Source organism: Pangasianodon hypophthalmus, chromosome 1, assembly GCF_027358585.1.
Source record: "Pangasianodon hypophthalmus isolate fPanHyp1 chromosome 1, fPanHyp1.pri, whole genome shotgun sequence".
NCBI lineage: Eukaryota > Metazoa > Chordata > Actinopteri > Siluriformes > Pangasiidae > Pangasianodon > Pangasianodon hypophthalmus.
In genome coordinates this window covers 18,741,598-18,764,369 of record NC_069710.1, presented here as the reverse complement: position 1 = coordinate 18,764,369, position 22,772 = coordinate 18,741,598, and the positions used below count along the sequence as shown (strand labels likewise).

The following is a 22,772-nucleotide window of genomic DNA, read 5'->3' as shown; positions in this document are numbered from 1 at the left end:
CCTTCCCAGAAGAGTGGAGGTTATTATAACGGGGGACTAAATCTGAAATGGGATGTTCAACAAGTTCAACAAGTTCAACAGGTCAGATGTCCACAAACCTTTAGCCATATAGTGTATGGAATTAAGCTTTCTTATTGCCATGAGACATCTTAGCATGAGTATGAAGCATCAGCATGTCTCAGCTAGCTCTGTATATCTGTATCTAAACATCTTGGCTAAGTAATTGCATTAAAATCGTGATCTCAATTCATTTCTCAATGCAATTAGATTCAAGAACAGCGTTGACTCTACAGCATTTGCCGTCAATTCACTATTGCATAATACACATTAACCTCACACACATACCTGAAGACCTGTAAGTTTACAGAAGAAAAAGAGGGCAAGCATTGAAAAAAGATGTGAGTGAATTTTAAAATGATCCAAACATCTGGATGTCCTAAACAAATGTTTAATATTATGTAGTGAATATCAAATTTACCGTTAGTAAACTAATGATAACTAAATGTATGAAATGAATAGGGCACCCACAACGGGCTAATGAGTTGCTAAAGTTGCTATTGGCAGATGAACAAGAACATCGTGAGACTTGTGATCTGAATTCTTTGTCAAAAAAATAAATAAATAAAAATTATCATGATTCCTAATTCTTCAAGAATCATGGAGGTTTAACATTTTAATCCCACTGGTGTGAAAGTACAGGACAAGCTTTTGTACTTTTCTATGTGGTAGAAGCTATAATACCAGTAAGGATAATATTTGTGGGTTTATTGGAACTTTTCTAATGGAGTGAAAAAAAGGATTATCATGATATTTCATATTGTATTCGTGTTGGAAAAGGGACAAAACCTTCCACCAAGACTCAGTAATTAAAGAAGTTAAATATGACATGGTCTTTGCATATACCTGTGTGTGTGTGTGTGTGTGAGAGAGAGAGAGAGAGAGAAACACAGATGTTCTTATATGGAATATGACTAAATACGCAAGTCTTTAAAGGTGGTTATGGAGGTGGGAATGCAGAAGCGTAGCAGTGCACTTCACATCTACACCTGTCAAACACATACTGCACTGTACCTCCATAAATACTTTTACTGCAGCCACAGGCGCTGTGTGTTCAAGTGTATATAGAGATGACATTGTTTAGCACAATAAACACACAAACAGAAACACACAATATTTCTGCATCTGAAATCTATGGGTGTGTGCACCACCTGAATCTAGATAACATCTGAGAGTATTTTTGTGAGGCTTTCACAACTTGCGCGGCTCTTTATTACACCTGCAAATTGTGCACTGTTCTCTCTTAACACATACACACAGAACACTTTTTTTATTGTCTCGCTCATTTATCTTTTTTTTTTGATAGACCAGGTTTCATGTTCAAACTTCATTTTTAACACTGAGCATGTAATGGCCGTTTGCTTTGAGTGTATAGAAGCTAAAATCTTCCATCTCAGTCTGTTTTAGTGGTTTGTGGTTGTTTTTACTACACTGTGATATAATGTGTTTGGCATTATTTGATAATGATCATCAGTATTTGCACTAAAGGTTGTATGTAGTAGAGGAGAGAGAAATAATGAAAGGATTAGGCCATGGAAGAGGAGAGATTCTGACTGCAATAATTCGATCTCTGTGATCTGCCAGCCACATTTATAAGCAACCGTCTACAAAAAATGTTCCTTAATTACTCTAAATCATAGATTATGTGTTACACATTATTATATATATGAGACAATAAGAATGAAAATTTAAGGAAAAATAATGCAAGAAGAGAGGAAGAGAGTGAGTGAGATAATCTGTACAGTTAGTTTGCATGAAAGGGACAGCCCGCTGTCACTCTCAAATGCACACACGTGCCCTGACACACACACACACACACACACAGACATCCACACGTCAAGAGTAAAGCATCTAATCTCTCTCTGATCTGCCACACTTTAACAGTATCATCAAGGAGTCAGATTGTGAAAGACAGAGAGAGCAATATTTACAAAAAAAAAAAAACTTCAACAGAGAAGTTCACACGTACTGTGAAGATGATGCGAGGTAGGAACTAGTGTGTTTTGTATATACAAAGTCCTGTACATTTTTGGGTGCATGTCTGATGGTGTATGTCTGTGTGGGTGTGTGAGAGAAGCTTGTTTACATCACAACAAATTTCTATATCCCGCAATGTTGCAATCTGCGATATAGCCTACATTGCAAAACGAAGAAAACTCATGTATTTTGGTTCTAAACAGTGCAGTGTTTTGTGTGTTTCAGTTAGGGTTAGGAATAGTTGTTAGAAGATTAATTTTCTCAAAAGTTAGCAAAGTCTGACCTTCCGCCATAGCTAAATTCCTGATTGTGTGCAACTAATGCCGCCATATTATCTACTATCGTAATGCCTGAAAATTAAGAGTCCGCTTACCTTAGTGATTTTTTTTTTGTGGCAGTGTGTGTCTCTGTGTGGGATGTGTGGCAACATTCAATGTACAGTTTATCAAAGAAACTACTTTTGCTTTAATTAAGGGTAAGATTTTGAATACCAAATGTACTTCAGTTATTTAACTGAACAGAATTTGGAAAGTATCGCTCTGACAATATGACAAGGAAAGTGAGAGAGACATTTTACTAATCTTAATGTATTTAAGACGAATGAGTGTGTGGGATGAAAGCAACTTTTGCAAACTGGTCACAGTGAACACTTTAATCTTTAAAAAAAATGCACTGTAATGTATCTCCATGAAAGGTTACGGTTTTCCTTAGCTTGTTTATTGTGGAGAACATTTGGACTCATAAAGTGCTAACACTTTAGCGTTTTGAGTGTTTCTGTGGGTGTGGGATAGGAGCTACTCTTAGTGAACTGAATGAGAGGGGGTTTTCATATCTCCTCTGACACATACCTGAACATTAAGCATGCCACAATAGAGTGCATGTCTGCCATCGTCCTTACTTTAGAAACCCAGGAGTCAGTGTATATTCTCTCTTTGAAATTAATGCAAAATCTCAGTGGTGACAGTGGTGGAAAGTACCTTTACAGTGATAAATACAGCCAGTCTGCAGTACACACAGTGTACACAGGGAATACAATCTTTCATATGACAAGCAGGTGAGGTTGTGAAAATGTTTGAAGTCCTTGCAAGTAAAATTAGACAAGTCTTTAAAAACATGTATTTGTAATGCATTCAGTTAAACTTCAACTTGTCTACACACAGGAGTACAGTATGCATTTTGACTGGCTTAACAGGTGCAGGCCATTCTACATGCAAGACGTTGTATACAGTCTTCCAGTTTTCCAACATGCTCAGAATATTATTTAATAGCAGTAGAAGCACCGTTTGAACATGATACATTTGATAGCTCATTTAAATTCTACAGTACTATTGTTAATCATACACTGGATATCGTTTTGATTTGCTTGGTCTGTGTTCATGTCCTAAACATATTTTCTAGCAACATTAATTTCATAGAACCATCTCAGAAACTACATTGTGCCACTATCACCACCAATGTATGAGCAAGCTTACGCTGAAGTCGGTCTTTATTTTGTGAGTCTCTGCTCAAAATGGTTTTTAGTCTTGATATGGAAAGCATTCTGTTCTGTGCAGCTTCCATATGTGTATATGTCACGCTGGGGGTTTAGGGACGGCTGATGATGACCTTTGTGATGGCTGCGGTTGTAAACATGGTTTAAAGATGACATTTTCCCTTAGTACCCACACTACTCACACAGCCATATACCTTTTTGCAAAATGATGTTGGTGAAGTCCAACATAGCTGGAAAGCTTCACACCTGTGAAGATGTTCTGGGTTTACAGTCACCTAATGACTGGTCAGAATCTAATGAAGTTATCCGATAGCATTCCTGTATACTACGTATTTGCTTCATTTTTATTCATGTGGTGGAAGAAGTTATGAAATATTTGAAAAAATTAAGTCAAATGAAATCAAATTCAAACGCCACAATTTTATGCATTTCAACTCACGGAAATGGATATTGAGTCCATAATTTCAATAGATTTCCTTTGGAGGGTAACGCTGCTAGCAAAAAGTGAAAATGTATTAAATTATTTATTGCTCAACCACCTAGTAGGTCTAAAACCATGCGATTAACCATTATAATTAGTTTTGCATCTGTTCATTTATTAATAATTTAATGATTGATAAAGTGTGTGTGATGAGAATCAAAATGTAATCTGAAATGATACATACAGATGTTCTTAAAGATAATACGCAGTTATACATTTTTAAATTCTGTTAAGGATGTATTTTTTATAATATATAATAATCTCTCAAACAAGTATACACACTAAAACACTTTATATAATGTATACACACGCAAACTTTATATAATTTATACACATGCAAACTATAGAATCTGCCATTTTACATTAAGCGTGTGTGTGTGTGTGTGTGTGTGTGTGTGTTAGAAAGAGAAATAATGTATTCTAACATATTTCAATACAAACTGTAAAGGATTTAGTGGAGGAAGAATGGCTGTATAATTGTTCATGGTGTGAGAGACAGTGGAGTGTATTCAGTTGAGTCGTGATGAGTTGGGAAGAACAGAGACGCACAGAGAGAATTATTTTTGCCATTGTTAGTACTAGACATTTATTTGAATGTAATTAGAACCTGCAGGATGACACGATTGCACTGCACTAGATTCTCACAACACACATGTAGACACATCATGAACATACTGCTAGAGAGAACTTTACCAGCTGCAAAACTGCTTTGTTACTGTGGTCACCCATTCAGCAGCAAATGTGTTTACGTGTGTATAGCATAGACATGTACACAGGTGTGCATGCTCAGTTTTGCATTATGCTATTTTCTATCCCCAAATTTCTTTCATAATCCCTCCGTCATGTGGTGAGTTCATTGAAAAATTACATTTATTTTGGTCACTATAATGCAAACAATTATTATATAATAAATTGGTTTATATTTACAAAATATCTAGAATGAAATTAAGACTTACAGCTTCTGATTCCCAAAACACTGATTGTCACAGTCATCTCCATCTTTGTGTAATATACAAATGATCTGAATGCTCCGGACATTTCTGCTACTGTTTCCCTTTAGTATTCTTTAGTATTCTTTACTGATAGTGTGTACACTTGTGCATCATTTTTGAAACTTCACAAACGAAGATCTTTCTCGCTGTTATTTTTGATGTCGAACATTGTCGAAATGTCATCACCAGTATGGAACGGTCGTTATAGAAGCCTCTGCAGTGATTTCTTACTGCAGCGTGGTTTTAATCGAAACACTTTTGTCATTCAATAGGTATATATGGCTATTTAAATATCCAATAACCATTTTTATATAATATATAAATTTTATTTTTATTTTGTATATGCTTAATGGAGTGAACTGGTTGATTTTGAATTAAATACACTTTTAGGGGAAAAAAAAGTTAAATGTAGAACTTTCTTTGGTTTGTCACTTTGTGAGAACACTTACCGGCTCTTTGTAGCGCCCTACAGGATGGAGGTCCAAGTATAAGAAGTATTCAATAAATCATTTTTTCCCCCAAGAGTATACTTCAAAATAAAATAACTTATCACGACTTCATAAGAAGTTGTAATTAAGAGTGATTAAAAAGACAAAAAAGTTTGAATTTTAAATTCAATTTAAATTCTGTATTTACTGATGATATGGATGATATTTATCAGCAGTTTCCAAATTCAGTGTATCTGAAATTACTCTGTGCCTCTCTGAGACATTACCCCTTGATCTGTTGGGTCTCTTTCTGTCCTTTTCTCTTTTTTCTTTTCACCTGAGACAAAGAAAGGCTTTGTTAAATACGTACAAGTATGTGAATTATCAGAATTTTACTCTGTCTTTACTCTAGAAGTTAAAATATATTAGGACATTAAGCAAAAAGAATATATCAAGATCATAGACCACTTAGAATTCAAAATCAGAAACACTTTATTGCCTATGAACTGTGCTCAATGGAGATAAATGATGCCTTTGACATCTTAAATGAACTCAATTTGTGCCTCTTTTTGAGAAGTTCTGTCTGGTTTTTTTTTTTCTGGCTTGTGTTCATCTCAAGGATTTCCGTTAGTGGAACCTTGAGGTTTTTAAGCATTTAAAATACAAAATGCTGACGGGGGGTTTCAGGGGGAAAAAAAGAGAGAGAGAGAAACATTTACCAAGTATTCACTCACAACAATCCAGTAGCAATTAGTGGGTGATTTTCCACTTCTGCATAAAAACCACTTCAATAGAGAGAATACATTAACACTATATATAGTATTACACTGATGATCTATTTATCAATATGTTTATCTCTGGAATTAAATGACCTTATCGGCTAATTTTACAGAGCTAAATCTTTGTGATACCTTATGCCTTTCAAGTATACTTGCACAGCATGTTGTATTTCATGAAGATCATAGCAGGACACTAGTATTCTCAGATAAGAAAATAACTGAATGTTGGATTATGCAATATCCTACATTAATACCACAAGAATTGAACCTAGCATTGTTGAGATTGTTCTAGAAATGCAGCTGTTGAACAGAGCTAAGTGAAAGTGCTTGGTGGGAATGCACTGTGTGCTGTTTCTACAGGCAGATATCAGATACAGTATACAGATATATTGTATCTAACCTATACAAAAAGCATCCTATAGTCTTGAGTAGCCTAGGTTATGTGAACATATATAAAATTTAAAATATACACAAAAATAAACACAACAGTGTGTATGTTTTTCAGTTCTCAAAAGCCCAGGCTATGGTGTTTCAATCTGAGCCAACCTGAGCTCAGGTTTAAACACCATGTCACCATACTGACAGAGTGGTATCAGTGAGTGTGGTCATTAACAATGAGCGCAAGGTGCCATGAATCGTGTGCACACAGAAGTATTCATCAAGCGTCAATCAAGTGTGCAGAGAAACTGTCAGGCGTGAGAGCACTTCAGTTCTGCGTGTACTGAGCACCAAGACACTTCCTTTCCCCTTTCTCTCCAGGGTCTACTCTTTGCTCAAGGCTCAAGTAATTAAGGTAAAAGAGCCCTGGCCTAATGTTAAAAAAAAAAAAAAAAAAAAAAAAAAACACAATTAGCAATTTGTATTTGATCACATTTTGACAATTTGCATTAAAATAAAAAGTAAACAATTTAAATTGAAAATGCATGATTTTTTAACCGCGATATTATATAGCAATTTATATATATATGTGTGTGTGTGTGTGTGTGTGTGTGTGTATATACACACACACACACATAAATATATATATATATATATATATATATATATATATATATATAAAATAACCTTATGTCAACAATTAATTTCGTTATATACATTTCAGATTGAATTATACTGTTGTATGAGGATATGGAAATTTGTTATTTATTAGTGTACATACTGAATAACCCCATATTCAGCTTCAACACTGGCACATCAAATTTCCTAAAACCACAAAGAATAAGAATATTGTGTTTATGTTTTATGTTTGAGTACTGCCAAATTTTTACACAAAGACTACTTGACTTTCCATAATTATGGTTCCATTATTATGCTTTATACCCTGTAATAAACATGACATGTTAGTCAGCGATATAGTCAATAATATATTCATTTACAGAAGTATAAAGTATACTAACATTTGGACACACAAAACTTAGTACATATCATTAACTATATTTTCGAGGCTTTCAAGTGCAATTTGTGTTTCTATATTGTGTTTCTTTTCTTTATGAGTCAATTTGAAGATGCCATTTAAATTTTCAGGTGACAAACTGGTGGAGTCTTTAATAATTAATAAATAGATCATTTTAAATTAATTATTTAAGTAGTAACAGTTACAGTAACTACTCTAATAATATGATATGAAAGTGCCACACTACCATAACATACAGACAGTCATTTGTATTTCAGGAATGCACGTTTCTAAAGATGTAGTACAGTATGAACAGATTACATTAATTGCCACATAATTCATATGCGCTCATATCTTACCTCAACGGTTACTTTCCTTGCAGCTAATCTAGCTAGCTCTGAAGGCAGTCTCATACCAAGGAAGTTGTACTGCCACTGACGCTCCCTCTCCATACTCACCCCGGTTGATGCAATCTATGTGATCAAGATAAACGTAGGAATGGACCTCTTACAGGGAATCTATATGAAAACTACCACTGGTGCTAGAACAAATGCACATTATTCACCAACAAAACACCATTGCCTTTTTGCCAGCTGTGAAAAGTAGTATTGCTGTGTAATGAGAAGGAGCGTTGGCAACACCGGCAATACTGACAGCGGCGGCCATGTCCGAGCTGACAGTACAGTTTTCACTTTTGCATAAACAAAGAAAATACCACAAAAATCCACAAATACTCAAAAGTGAGAATCCAGCACTCTCTCCGTCAGTAAACGTGCACTTGCACAAGTCATTGTGTGAATATACAGTAGGATTGTGCATTCTTCTCTTTCAGTGAAGCTCCTGTGTGGCTTTTTTATCCGCAGGCTTTACAAGATAACATCAGATCTTACATATGACTTACGGTTACAGGTCAAAAGCCAGATTGTATCTTTATTTCTGTAAATGAGAATAACTGCAGAGATACAATCAAATAAAACTGAAGTACGAGATCCTTATTTTCATGACAGTATTTAAAATCAATTTAATTTCTGCATTTGTGAGACCTTAACCACTGACCTGTCTGGTTTTCTTTCTTTCTTTTGATCAAGTGAATAATATAATGCAGCACCCCTGTGTTATGTGTGTCAGGGAATTATTTAGCCATACAAGGTCATTTTGATTTTGTGTGTACTGTGTGTTGGCATTATCTGTTCATATCTGATACAGCATGCCCATCATTACTTTCATTTCACTGTTCTTCAACTGGTAACTCTGCAAGACTCTTCCTTTGTGAGTGGTTAGTAAGGAGAGATACACAGAGTAAGGGTTTAGATAAGGAATGAGGGCAGAATAAATGTGACTGCTTTTTTGTGTGTATCAGCATGTGGTCGAGGTGGATAGATGGATGAGAGGTGGAAAGCTGAGAGAGAACATTCACTCTTTATCAGCATGTGGTTTCAGTGGGGGAATGCAGAATTAGATTGCTAAGTATGCTTTGTGGATGTGTGCATGTGCAGTGTGTGTGCGTGTGTGTGCGTGTGTGTGTGTTTTCCCTGTTATTTGTGATAGTAAGTAATTCTTTAATGTGACACCAGAAAACACCTAGTGAGACATTAGATTTTAACACTGAGGCTATAGTTAAACCTGGCAGAAAAACCTCTAGACACTGCTGTAGACTTCACATCTTCCATCTATTTCTAAACTATTAGGAGCACGCGCCATGTGCTGTCAGTTTCAGAATCAACTATTTCAGCTCGTCCACATGATTGCATTTTAAGAACTGGTACTTCCTTAAATAATATAATATGATACTTATTTACATATTTATTATTTTGCATATTTATTGCACAGATTTGTTTACTTTTGTCATTAATAGCGTAGCCTAAAAAGCACTGAATCTAGAAATGTAATTTGTAGCTTGTGGAAAAACAGCATAAAAACAACAATGTTCTAAAAAAACAGTTTTGAAACTATGGAAATGTTGAGTAGTCGACTACTTTTTTGAATTACTGGTCGACTAGTGAAAATTAGTAGTTATGCTACCTGTATTGTGTGTGTGTGTGTGTGTGTGTATGCGTGTGTGATACTTCTGTTTATCTTGCTTACCATGTACCTAGCCAGCTTGTAGAAAACATGGACAGTACCACCTAGAAGAAATCAAGAAACAAAAAGAGAAAGAGATGCTAGGGTCTCTGTGGTTCAGTTAGTTGTTGTTGTCAACCTCAAATAACAGGAAATTCACCAGGCATGCGACTGTGCTCTCTATTCCCTCCAACACACATACATGCACACATTCACAAACTTGCACAATCCTCACAGTCTTTAACAAGGGAAAGCTCTTAAATTTCACTTGTCAAGTATTTACTTATACCATTGTATCACACACAAGTATCCCTCACCCATTTGTGCTTTCTCACATTCATTAACACATGCTTGCTTTTCAAGCATCACCTATATACTGCGGATATGAAGAGCTTTTTTGGAGTTCCTTCCTGCACCCATAATCAGGGCATACGTAAGAGCTGACACACTGACATAAACACACACTGACACAGAAACACAAGTCTAGTCTCACACAGTCTTAGGCCTTTGTGTCCATCAACAGCATCACACTTAGTTAGCTGCAACATATTTATACACACTATGTCAGATCTGCTCTGTTGGCCCTGAAAGACTAATTTATTGCAGATACAAAATAAAGACCTCACTCTAACCATATAAAGCACAAGGAATTGTTTGGTAGATGTTTTTTTTTATCCATCTGCTTCACAGGGAATGTGAGAAAACATGGAGAGAAAGAGAGAAGGGAGGATGGAGGAGATGTAATGGAGATGAGAGGGCATGGGGGAGAAAGTGAAAGGGGGGATGGACATTCCTGGCAGTAAAAACACAGATAAAAGAGTTTCTTACTGGCAGGCACATCCTTTGTGAGAGAGACAGAGAAAGGGAAGGAAAAAGCAAGAGAATGCATAAAAGCAGGATAGTCAGAGTGAAAGAGAAGCCAGTAAACCACTTAAAAAGACTCTGAGGTTGACACTTCAGGTCCACCTCCTCAGTCTGTCAAATATTCCCCCACACTCTCTCTCTCTTCGTCTTTGTATCTCTCTATATTTTTCATGAGAGGCTTTGTAGTTTTTGATGTTTAAATTTTTGGGTGAGAAATACCCAGTCCCCTTAGCACGACAGAACCTTTGATGGCCTGGTGGGAAAAAGTGTAAAGAGGAAGCTTAAATTCTTTGTTGTAATATGTCATACTAATGATTTTAAAATTCCATTGAGCATTTCATAATTTGCATCACGAGATAACTGAGATAAATAATAAGATTCCATAATGTCATTTTGACCTTACATCTCTATTATTATTATTATTATTATTTTTATTGTTGTTGTTGTTAATCACTATAAAGTATTTCCATCTGAATACCAATAATTCTGTATATATTACATAACGTGATGCTGTTTGATATTCAGTTGGATTACTGTTATCACAGTTGGAGTATAATAATACACAATAACTTTTTATATTAGGCAATTTGATTATACTTCAGACTGATCAGGATGGCACCAATTCTTACCAACACACACATTTCATACTGAGTTACACTGTTGTACAAGGATATGGATTATTTCATATTATTCAAAGTTGTTACATGTACATGTGTATATTCTGAATATCCCCATGTTCAGCTTTAACACCGGCAAGTTAGATTCCCTTAAAGTCCTAATTAGGACACGAAGCTGACAGTACAGTTTTACTTTTGCAAAAACAAGAAAATGACACAAAAATTCATTTATACTGAAACGGCTGTGCTCTGTTTTTTAAGTTAAGTGTTTAAGTTTTTTAACTCTTTTATAGTGACATATAGACATATACCATGTAGCCTTGTATTATGGTTTTCTCTATCTATCTATCTATCTATCTATATATATATATATATATATATATATATATATATATAAATATAGTTTCATGAGTTTTCTTTGTGTTATTACAGTATTATTACTATTTTTAATAAGTCAGATTATATAAATGCACAGTAGGATTGTAGGACTGCTTGTGGGTAAAGCTCCAGTGTGGTTTATTTTTGTTTATCAGTAAGATATATAACATAATATCAGAACTGATCCCAGAACTGATCATCTGATTTATGGTTGCAAAATACAGATTATATCTTTGCTGTGTTTGAGCATTTCAATCACTATTATTATTACTCCTCATTTTTTGACAATAGAGTAATTAAGTCTGGATGCCAACAATTTTCCATATATTGTGTAATTCGATGCTGTTTGCTATGCAGTTGAATCATAATTAGAGTTTATAATTAGAGTAATTTTCTCTAATATTTTTAGTCATCATTCGGTTAGGTTAATTTGTAAATCAGAGAGTAAAACTCATGTATTGGTCACATTGCCAGGATCGCAATAAAGCAATACTTTATTGTATTGATTAATGCTATACAGCATTGTGTTTTTGTTTGTTTTTTTTTCCATCTTAAAGCTGTATCTGTTCTTGAATCAGATTATGAAATCTCCGTTTTTTTCTTGACATTTTTGCAGGCAAATATACTAGTGAATTTGGGGGAGTCCTTACCATTTCCTGGTAATCGAGGACAGAAATTTACATAGAAAATGTGTCCTAATTTTGCTGCTTCTGACGAAAACATTAACGAGGCTGGAAGAAAGTGATTTATAGTTATAAATACTATAAGAATCAAATTAAAGTACAGATCTTTTAGTTAAACCCGGGACCACAGTAGGCAATGCATAAATAATGCTTTATTCAAGGTTATGCTTGATTAATCAATTACTATATTATGCATTAATTTAGTATGCACAGTTATTACCTGCTGTAGACTTGTGTGTGTGTGTGTGTGTGTTTAGACATGGGTGAGAAAGTTTTGGGTATTTTGGTTACAGGACAGTGTGTAGATACCACATAGCCACATAAGCACATTTGAGTTCCAAGAAGTCAGCAGGCTAGATTTACTGAAATATTGACCACACACTCACACACACACACACACACACACACACACACACGGGTTATCTCTCTGCTCAGCTTTGGACTGTTATCTGATATATATCATCAGTAGGCTTTGCACAGTTACAGTGTTCTATTATTCCTAAATTAGATGGCAATTTCCACAACGTTAAACAATTACAAATTTTGTGCTACACAACAGAAAAAATGAGTTCACAATACATCCAATGTAATCACAGGGCTCTCAGATAAGGTAATGGGTAAATTTATCTGGAAATACTTTGCATTTTTAACACTGATTTGAGATTTATTTTATATTTTCTGACTATACTTATTAAGATTTGGGCAGGATATTCATCAGCCTAATGGGGAAGCCTTTTCCTGAAGCTAGAGATGAGGGGTAGTCCCACAATACTGCCAACTGCTAGAAGAAAAAGGCCCTTTGACATTAACATAAGAGAAGGAATAGGTAGCAGTGATCATGTACAACAATCCTGGCTTAATTTGTGTGCATTTGTGTGTGTGTGTGTGTGTGTGTATGTGCAGCTCATATTGAGGTGATTCCCTGTAAGATCTGTGGAGACAAGTCATCAGGTGTGCACTATGGGGTCATCACCTGTGAGGGCTGCAAGGTGAAAACTTTTCTAATCATTGAGATCCTATGCCTGTAATTCAGAGCATAGTGCTGAACTTTAAATGAACATATTTCATTCACTGCATCTGTGCTTTTTCTTGCTCAATCTTTCTCTCTGTAGGGATTTTTTCGAAGGAGTCAATCCTCCAGTGTGCAGTATTCTTGCTCTAGGCAGAGTAACTGCCTCATTGACCGCGCCAGCAGGAACCGCTGCCAGAGCTGCCGCCTAAAGAAATGTGTTGCCCAGGGAATGAGCCGAGATGGTAAGAGAAAAAAACAGTAAAAGAGAAGAGGGAGAGAGAGAGAAAGAGAGAAACAGGGGGTTTTATTCATAGTAAAACTGAGTGATAAGAAAAAAAAACCTTGCAATACATATTTTAGAAAAATATCTTGCTAAAGATGCATTTACATAAAATCAAATTTATTGTCCAAGTTTAATTTGACATAAGAGGAAGAGAATTAGCAGTAAATTAAACAGGTTTCAATTTATTTCGAGGAATAGTGCTAGGAAAAACGTGCTATTTCTTTAACTGAATGTATGGTAAGCCCTGTCTTCTCTGCAGTTTTGTGGCACATAGAAATAAGCACATTTGTTCTGTTCCCAGACTTACACTGACTGGCTGCATGCAGACAAAGAAAGAGCAAGAGAAGGCAAAAGACTTTATGCTCAAAGAGAGCTGCAATGAAACTACTGACATCTATTGACAACTATCTTCTGAAATTACGCTGCAGGGGAAAAACCTTCTGCTAATCCTATAACCAGTGGTGGAAATAGGCAAAGATTAAATGCATGTATTGATTTTCTAAAGTAAAATAAGTTTATAGTTTTAGTTTAAATGAATTAACTGACTCCAATTTATAAGGCCAGTGTGACTGATTCCAAACAATGCACTTTAGTTAATAATATATGGCCTGCTTTAAATAAATCTCTTGAACAGTAATACAAAGCATTTCACTAAAATGTGACTTCTCGAGGCTGTTGTTTATCTTTAAGCCCCGTATGTTTGTGTGGCTATGAAAAGTTAACTCTGCTAGCTCAGCAGTTTATTTTAAACATGCAAGCAGTAGCCTTTAAATTTGCTTGTCAGTGGTTCAACACATGTAGTAGATAATTATACTCAGGGCCACAGATTTCTTCCCTAAGCACTGAGTCATTCTCTGTAGGAAACTTTATTATACAATACAAGGACAAATATAAGAAATAAGTTGTGACTGTGAAAAAAACTTACAAGACCAGTCGAATAAACGGACACAATGCAAGCATTTGCTGCAGGTGGAATGGCATTGGAGAACAGTGTCTCTCCATGCAATGGTACAAGAGATTGATGGAAACATACCAAAAGTAGTATATAGGAAATAGATGGAAGTCTCCTAAAAAGAAGATAGGAGTTGTAATCTTTTTATTCCCAAGAGTGTACTTTGAATTTTCTATGTTACCCTTGACCAGGATAACAAAACGGGGACCAGGCATGTACTGTTTTACAGTAGGATGATTTAAAAGCAGTACTTGGTTGGAAATTCCTCTTCTGGGTATGATAACCCAGGATTAGAATTTGAATGGGATTATGAAGAAATGTGTCTGCATTTAAACTGAACTTGAACTTGTATTATCATGTTCCTCATATGTGATAAAATGACACTAAATATGCTTCAGTCCTTTGATGAGAGAACTTATTTCTGGCCCACATTCCTACAGCCAAGAGTGTGCCCTGACACAGCACATCAGACCTGCCTACCCGCCTACAACACACATAAAACAAACAAATTGTTGCTATCGTACACACTAAATATGGTGTATTTTCTCTTGCTGACAAAGATAGCACATAGGTGGTATATCCATTTGAATACCTGCACTCTCTATTCCTCAGCGGTGAAGTTTGGCCGCATGTCTAAGCGTCAGAGAGATTCTCTTTTTGCTGAGGTGGAGAGGCATCAGCAGCAGCAGCAACAACAGCAGCGTCTCCAGGCCAGTCAAGCTGAGCCCGAGCCTGTGCCAGCCTACAGGCCCAGCAAAGAGCCTCGAGGTCGCCCAACACATTTAATCCAGCCCCTGGTTCCCACCTTCCCCTACACCCTGGACCAAGAGCTCAACTGCTCTTCAGAGGTGCATCCGTATCAGGGCAGTGCCACAGGCGAGGCCCAGGCTGCAGCTTTGGCCTACAGAAGTTCTCAAAGGGGTGGAGAGAGCAGCAGCTTTTCAACACTGAGAGGTTAGAGACACTCTCTTTACCTAAGTCATCCACCTTTTCAGTTCCAAAAGTGATCTTGTTTTTCCATTTCTTCCTCCTGCTCCACGTCTATCTCTCTCTCACTGAGTGTACCTTCCTCTCTTCTAGGCTTTGACCCCAGAAGATCTACACCCGAGGCCATCCTGAGCATTCCAGGAAATGAAATGGGATTACGAGCTTTTGACACTGAAGGCTTATTCTGCCCTTACCCTACGTCAACGCACATAGGTGAAACAGAAATTGATTCTCTGTGGCTATCACTACATCTGATTTGGCCTGATGGTGTGATGTTAAGTCATCATGTGTGAACCAAAGTGGTAACTAAATGATTGTGTCTAGATCAAGACCAGCCTGTGTGTGTGTGTGTGTGTGTATGTGTGTGTGTGTGCAGAGGAGCTGTGTGCAAGCATTTTCCGCTCTCACAGAGAGACAAGTCAGTATCGCGTGGAGGAGCTGCAGGCTCTTAGATGGAAGATCTTCAGCAGGGAGGAGGTTCATGCCTACCAAAACAAAGTACTACACTATTACCATAAAAGTACAATTGTTACTGCCCACAGGTTGAGAAATGACAAGACAGAGGGATTGGACATGTTTCACAAACGTAATGATTAGGCAAATTGATAAAGCTGATGGTTGAAATGGCATATCTCATACAGTATACAGCCAGTCAAAAGTTTTTGAGCAATTGTACGTCAACTTGTTTCTTGTTTTATTACAGTTTAATCACTATTACTGCCATAGACCAAACAAATAGCAGAATAGCAATTAAATAAAATCTCTGTGGAACTTATAAACAGCTAACTGCTCACTCTCAGATCCTAATGGGACTCTGTATGAGTGCTGTATTAAATGAAGGCACCTTTAGATAAAAGACCTATAGACAGTGCTACTATTAACTGTAAAATATGAATATGTGGTGTGCTACATGTGCCCAGTTAAAGTGATAAAAGATTTTGACTTTTTCCAATTAGATAAGATGTGATTTAGTAATACACATTTTTGATTCAGCTACACCCACTCCTTGGTTAGCATTTCAAATTTTAGAGTATTAAAACTAGGTCATTTCAACCAAAATGCTTAAAAATAGGGTGTTCAAAATTTTTTTGACTGTCAGTATATGTGGTGAAATGCCCAATTGCTTTAACTTACTTTTACAAGACAAAAAAGGAGGGACAGACCCTCTACTATGCCATAATCATATCAATATTTCCATCATTACTACACTGTGGAACACAATTAGTACCTAGTCCAGAATTCATGGTAATCTAAAGCAGCCATCTAATTTGAAATCTAACTACTAGCCAGCTTATTGATTTGGTTCAATAGGTGAATCAAATTTCTCTCTCTCTCTCTCTCTCTCTCTCTCTCTCTCTGTGTGTGTGTGTGTGTGCAGTCTATGGATGAGATGTGGCAGCACTGTGCCGTTCGTCTGACAGATGCAGTACAGTACGTGGTAGAATTTGCAAAGCGCATTCCAGGCTTCCGTCAGCTTGGTCAGAATGATCAAATTGCCCTTCTCAAGAGTGGTAAGACACATTAATCACTCTAACATGACTGTATCTTCACTAGGAATTATGAGTCTTGAGAATTATGAGAACATGATGTGATACGCATTATTTGTCCTTGTTTCTCTGTCTCTTTCTATAAATGATTGCATTACTTTTTAATTCATCTGTTCGTGCATATGCCTCTCTCATTCAGGTTCGATGGAAGTAGTTCTGGTCCGCATGAGTCGGATATTTAATACTGAGAACAGCACAGTCTTCTTTGACGGCAAGTTTGCTGGAACTGAGCTTTTCAAGTCTCTTGGTAAGACTAACATCTAAACTCAGGATTCTTGATTCACTAAAGAATTGATCAATTATGATTCTTCAAAGATAGACCATTCCCAGTATAAATTTCTCTGCTGTTCAGTTCCTCTGGTGTTATACATGGCCTGCATAAGTGCTTTAGAAGTGATTCAATCTTTGTATCTGTGTCTGTGTTGCAGCATGTGGTGATTTTATTGCATCAGTATTTGACTTTGCTCACAGTCTTTGTGCTCTGAGGATGACAGAGCAGCAGGTGGCGCTGTTCAGTGCTCTTGTGCTCATAAATGCAGGTATGAGATATTTGCTAAGATACAGTCAACTCCTAATTATTGGCACCCTTCAAGAGACTGGACCAAAAAGATATTGCACAAAATTAAACATTCCACACGGTGATTAAACTCTTCCCCCCAAACAGTTGGATAACCTACTTACACTTCCTGTAACAAAAGAATTCTCATAAGAATAGTATTTTCTTACGTAATAGTTTTATTATTTATTATTATATAATATATTATATAATTTATTATATAAATTATAATATTGCCTCTGTCCCTTCATATTTGAAATCATGTTTTGTTATTATTAAACAGGCCACAGGATATTTTATTTTGGATTATTCTATGTACACCTTTATAAATGTACACCTTTATAAAAATCTCAAGATATTTTACCCCAAAACTTGGCTGCCTTTGCCTTTGAATTTAAGACCTTCAACAAGATTAAAATCTTCCTAAAGATACAATCAACAGAGAAATGTTTAGAAATATAAAATAAATGTTTTGCTATGGCCATCTCAGGCTCCAGGTTTGGACTCTAATGAAAACGGTGCATGAAATGTTCAGTATGGAGAACTGGGTCTAAGATGACTTACGAATTTTATCCAACCTATTTTATAGGAAGAGGTTCGGTGCTCTTATTCCCTCCAGGGGTGGGGTGCCAATAATTCTGCATTAAAAAAATTAGTTTGGAAAATTATTGTGTTAAAACTATATAATATTGGGTTTAAACTGTAAAGTTTCCCCATAGGTTTAAAGCACAAAATATAACTTTTTTGCCTGTGTTATTCATTTTATACTAAGTTTCATGAGTTTTCATGAATGCTAATAATTCTGTCGATTGTGAGCTTAAAACTCAAGAAATTTTCATACAAAAAGGACAGAAGCTAGATGGGATTAATAGTGTGTGTCTCCACTGCTATAAATATCTAAGTGTATGTGTGTGTACACAGATCGTCCATGTCTGGAGGACAGAGACAGAGTGCTGAGAGTGAGAAAAGATGTGGAATTGGCTCTCAGTCACATCCTACACAGAGACAACCAAGAAAGTTTACTGCACAAGGTGTGTGCATGTATGTGTGTCACTACTAATACTACTAGTACTAGTATTACTACTCCTAATGCTCTAGTATCGTTACCTCCTCACAGCATCCTCATTTCAGTCCTGAGCTCAGGTTACTGTATGTTTGGAGTTTTGCATGTTCTACACATGTTCATGTGGATTTCCTCCAGGTTCTCCAGTTGTCAAAAACATGCCAGTAGTTGGATTGGCTATGCTAAATTGCCCCTAGATGTGGATGAGTGTGTGATTATATGTGTATGGTGCCCTGCGATGCACTGGTGTCCTATTCGGGGTGTATTCCCGCCCCACACCCAAGATAGACTTCAGATCCACTGTAACCCTGACCAGCCAATTACATGACAAAGAGCTATTTTTATTCCAGTTGCCTGACTGGTAGTAAATGACTCTAAAAAGGACACATTACCCATTTGTAAAAGGAGAAAATGAAGCATAAAGCCATCATTTGAAATTCAGATAGAAAAAAAGGCAAGAAAAATACAAGACTGAAACTCCTTCATGTAAAATCACCTTGTATTCTACAGTGTTAAAAGTTTTGGTTGCTTGTGTGTTTTTGTGATTCTCAGCTGTACCAGAAGGTGGCATTGTTAAAAAACCTGTGTACGCTGCATATCGAGAAGCTACGCTGGTTCCGGCAGTATTACCCACTGACTGTGCACTCTCTCTTCCCTCCACTTTACAAGGAGCTGTTCGTCTCAGACACTGATATACACACAATGGTTACTCTCTGAACACATCCACTCAGTTGCACAGTACACAGAGTACACAGTACACAGAGTACACAGTACACAGAACATGTAACAGTATGTCTTCAATCTACACTTATCTTCTGAAGGAGACTATATATTTGTAACTCTGAAACAAAAACTAATGTCGAAAGAAAGTATAACAGATTCTGTATTTTTGTGCAAATGCTATTTTATAATGTGAACAAAATGTTTCTACAAATAATAAGCTCCTTAGCTATGACAGTATTTTTGATGGTTTGATAGCTGTATAAAGTAGCATTTTATAGTTAACAAATTGTTTTTGTTAACAAATGACCATGTGTGTGTGTATATGTGATTACACCTTTTTTTTCTGAAGCTGGTGCGTAAAATGCCTGTTTCCTCTATTCACTGGTAAGCCATTTGATGAATCAGTGTTACTCTGAAGGTACTGGAGCATTTCACTGGAACTGAATGACTCAAATTCAATTCCACACCAAGTTATGTTCCCAGAACTGACATGCTTGCCCTTCCTCTGTCACACATTGTTTCTCTGTCACACACTGCTTCTCTTATTTGGACACAGAAATAATAATAATAACCCGAAGTAAAGGCAAAGAGTCTCTCAAAAACAACCACCTCTGAAAATTATTACTAAATGTTCTGAATTAATTCAATGATAGTAGTCTTTTTCAGTCTTGTTTTGAGATTGTGTTAGAGTATCTCAAAACAAGACTGAAAAAACGACTACTTTTTAAAGGATAGTAAAGGATTAGAGTAGCTATTGAAGGCCATTTACATATTGACACAAATTATAACTGGCTATACACTGCATTAATTAAAATGTTTTGTTTAAGAGTAAATTTGACATAGTCACATCATTTCCTTTGAACTCATTCTTGTAAGTTAGGTATGTGTACCTATAATCCTTTTTGTTTGTTCATTGGTTTGAATATACCCACATATATGATTTCAAAGTGGCAATTGATTTTGTTTTGGGGGTTTTTCATAGTTTGGTTCCTTGCAAATCCCTTTTCAGTCAAAGGTTACTCATTATAAACTACATCATCTAAGCATTGTTTCCACCATGTATTTAACATCTACTTCATTCTAGGCTTCAGGACGGCTACAGTCATTATTAGGGTGCTGAATAATTTCATGCTACGTGTGAGGTTTTAACAGTTAGTTTCAAGGGTGTAATTGTAGCCGAAGTCCATAGGCATGTTAGGACCTTGCTGGACACACAGCTGATGTTTAAACATGTTATCACAGGTTGCAAAGATGTAAGTGTTTAATTATAATAGTAGCACTGATAAGTATGAAGCTTGATGCCATACAGCCTATGGCAGCTAAGCCTACATTAGCATTTAAGTTTTACATTTTTGTAGCAGTGTGATACATGTGTATATCAAGTGTATATCAAGAAGTCCTGGTCTTGCCATTTAAGCACTTGTACATATATATATATAAATATTTGTTATTGATTTCAAAATTGTTGCTGATATACTATATTACCTTTTCTGACTTTGGTTGACTGGCTCATTTATGTTTTTTTTTTTTTTTAATGTATTATGCTAAGAGAAAAAGGCATTAAATAAATACATAAAAAAAGAAAAAAATTAGATTTTTTTCATTGAATATCAAAATAATGATTTTTGTCTGATTTAAATTTTAATGAGCAGTTTAAGGAGTTATTGTTTCCACTCCACACCTAACCCAATTATGAAGTTGAACACGTTATTGCTCTTGGGCTACAGAAACAATAAATTCTAGAAACTGAGGGCAATAAAAATGGAATTTGTTTTCATGGATTTTATGTATTCTGTAGGGGTGCCAGTAATTTTGCCACATACAGTTACTGGTCACTTTATTAGGAACACCTACATCCCTGCTTATTCATGCAATTATCCAATCAGCCAATCATGTGGCAGCATTGCAATGCATACAACCATGTAGATACAGGTAAAGGGCTTCAGTTAATATCACATCAAACATTAGAATGGGGAAAACATGTGATCACAGTGTCTTTTGCCATTGGCATGGATGTGCATGCCAGACACGCTGGTTTGGTATTTCAGAAAATGCTGATCTCCTGGAATTTTCACACACAATGGTATAAAAAAAAGTACTTAAGGGACTGATTTGATAATTTCATGAATGTGCAGGTTTACAAGTGTTCCTATTAAAGTAACCAGTGAGTGTATTCTTGATAGAATACACTAATATATAAAATAAATGAGACTGCTTCTGTTAAACGTAAGCAATTCTGAGTCATTGTGTGTAATGCTGATGCATACAGCAGATGTGGTTAAAAAAAAAAAAAACGTAAGCAAGATGTGTCACACAAAATTTTCATTAGCTGAAACACTTTCTCCTGTTACAGACTCAGAAGCTCTTTGCTTGCACATCTGATGAACGATATCTTGTTGCTGAGCCTGTTAGTCACTTCTTTACGCAAACCATTTGTTCTGGTGTAATCACTTAAATGTGTCATACAGTATATGGCCAAAAGTATTTGGACATGTGACCATCACACTCATATGTGGGTCTTCCCCAAACTGTTGCCACAAAGTTTAATCACATAACTGTATAGAATGTTTTTGTATGCAGTAGCATTAGGACAGTATTTCCCTTCACTGGAACTAAGGGGAACAAAAATGGTCCAGCATGACAATCCCTCTGTGCACAAAGCGTGATCCATGAACACATAGTTTGCCAAGGCTGGAGTGGAAGAACTTGAGTGGCCTGCACAGAGCCCTGACCTCAACCCCACTGAACACCTTTGAGATGAACTGGACCGCTGACTGCACCCCAGATCTCCTCACCTGACATCAGTGCCTGACCTCACTAATACTTTTGTGGCTGAATGGACAAATCTCCACAGCCATACGCCGAAATCTAGTGGAAAGCCTTCCCAGAACAATGGAGCCTATTATAACAGCAATGGGGGACTAAATCTGGAATAGGATGTTCAAAAAGCACATATGGGTGTGATTAGTCAGGTGTCCACATACTTTTGGCAATATAGTGTATCTACATCTAACGTGCAAGGCAAGATGAATGATCTGACCTTTCACTTCATCACTAAACTCTCCTTTTTTTTTGTAAATTCCCAGGTGTTTACTTTTTAATCCAGCTCTATTATTTTAAAAGTTTATTAATCTGGATTTTATTCAGGTCTTAGTACGAATACAGCAGCAGCTTCTGTCATTATTTATGTTTGAAATGAGCAAACATAATTTTTGCTTGAACATCTGATGAAGGACAAAAATAAATGATTTCAGAGGTTTGTTAAACACATTCAGCACTTTCAGGATTATGCCGCTGACCTCACACTTATACTGAAACTGGTGCTGGACACATATGGTTATGTTTTTCCAGGAGCTACTGGCAGCTAGTGTGTGTGTTCTGAGACTGCCAAGTGCCGGAAGAAAGTTAAACTCTTATCAAAACACCAGCAATGCATTTCTTCTGACA

General features: G+C 36.3%; 1 protein-coding gene across 1 annotated transcript; it reads left to right on the top strand.

The window, feature by feature from the left end:
• The first annotated feature begins 1,892 nt into the window (after positions 1 to 1,892).
• On the top strand, positions 1,893 to 21,035 carry rorc (RAR-related orphan receptor C). The gene is made up of 11 exons (XM_026926552.3): positions 1,893 to 2,043; positions 13,106 to 13,191; positions 13,315 to 13,456; positions 15,062 to 15,403; positions 15,530 to 15,649; positions 15,813 to 15,934; positions 16,815 to 16,947; positions 17,123 to 17,230; positions 17,412 to 17,522; positions 18,461 to 18,570; positions 19,155 to 21,035. The coding sequence occupies exons 1-11, from the start codon at positions 2,034 to 2,036 to the stop codon at positions 19,317 to 19,319; spliced, it is 1,449 nt and encodes a 482-aa protein (XP_026782353.1). The 5' UTR covers positions 1,893 to 2,033; the 3' UTR covers positions 19,320 to 21,035.
• The last annotated feature ends 1,737 nt before the right edge of the window (positions 21,036 to 22,772 follow it).

Excerpts from the sequence above, each read along its gene's own strand:
- rorc (XM_026926552.3), top strand. Across the intron at positions 17,523-18,460 it reads TCTTGTGCTCATAAATGCAG|ATCGTCCATGTCTGGAGGAC; the intron begins GTATGAGATATT and ends GTGTGTACACAG. Across the intron at positions 18,571-19,154 it reads AAGAAAGTTTACTGCACAAG|CTGTACCAGAAGGTGGCATT; the intron begins GTGTGTGCATGT and ends TGTGATTCTCAG.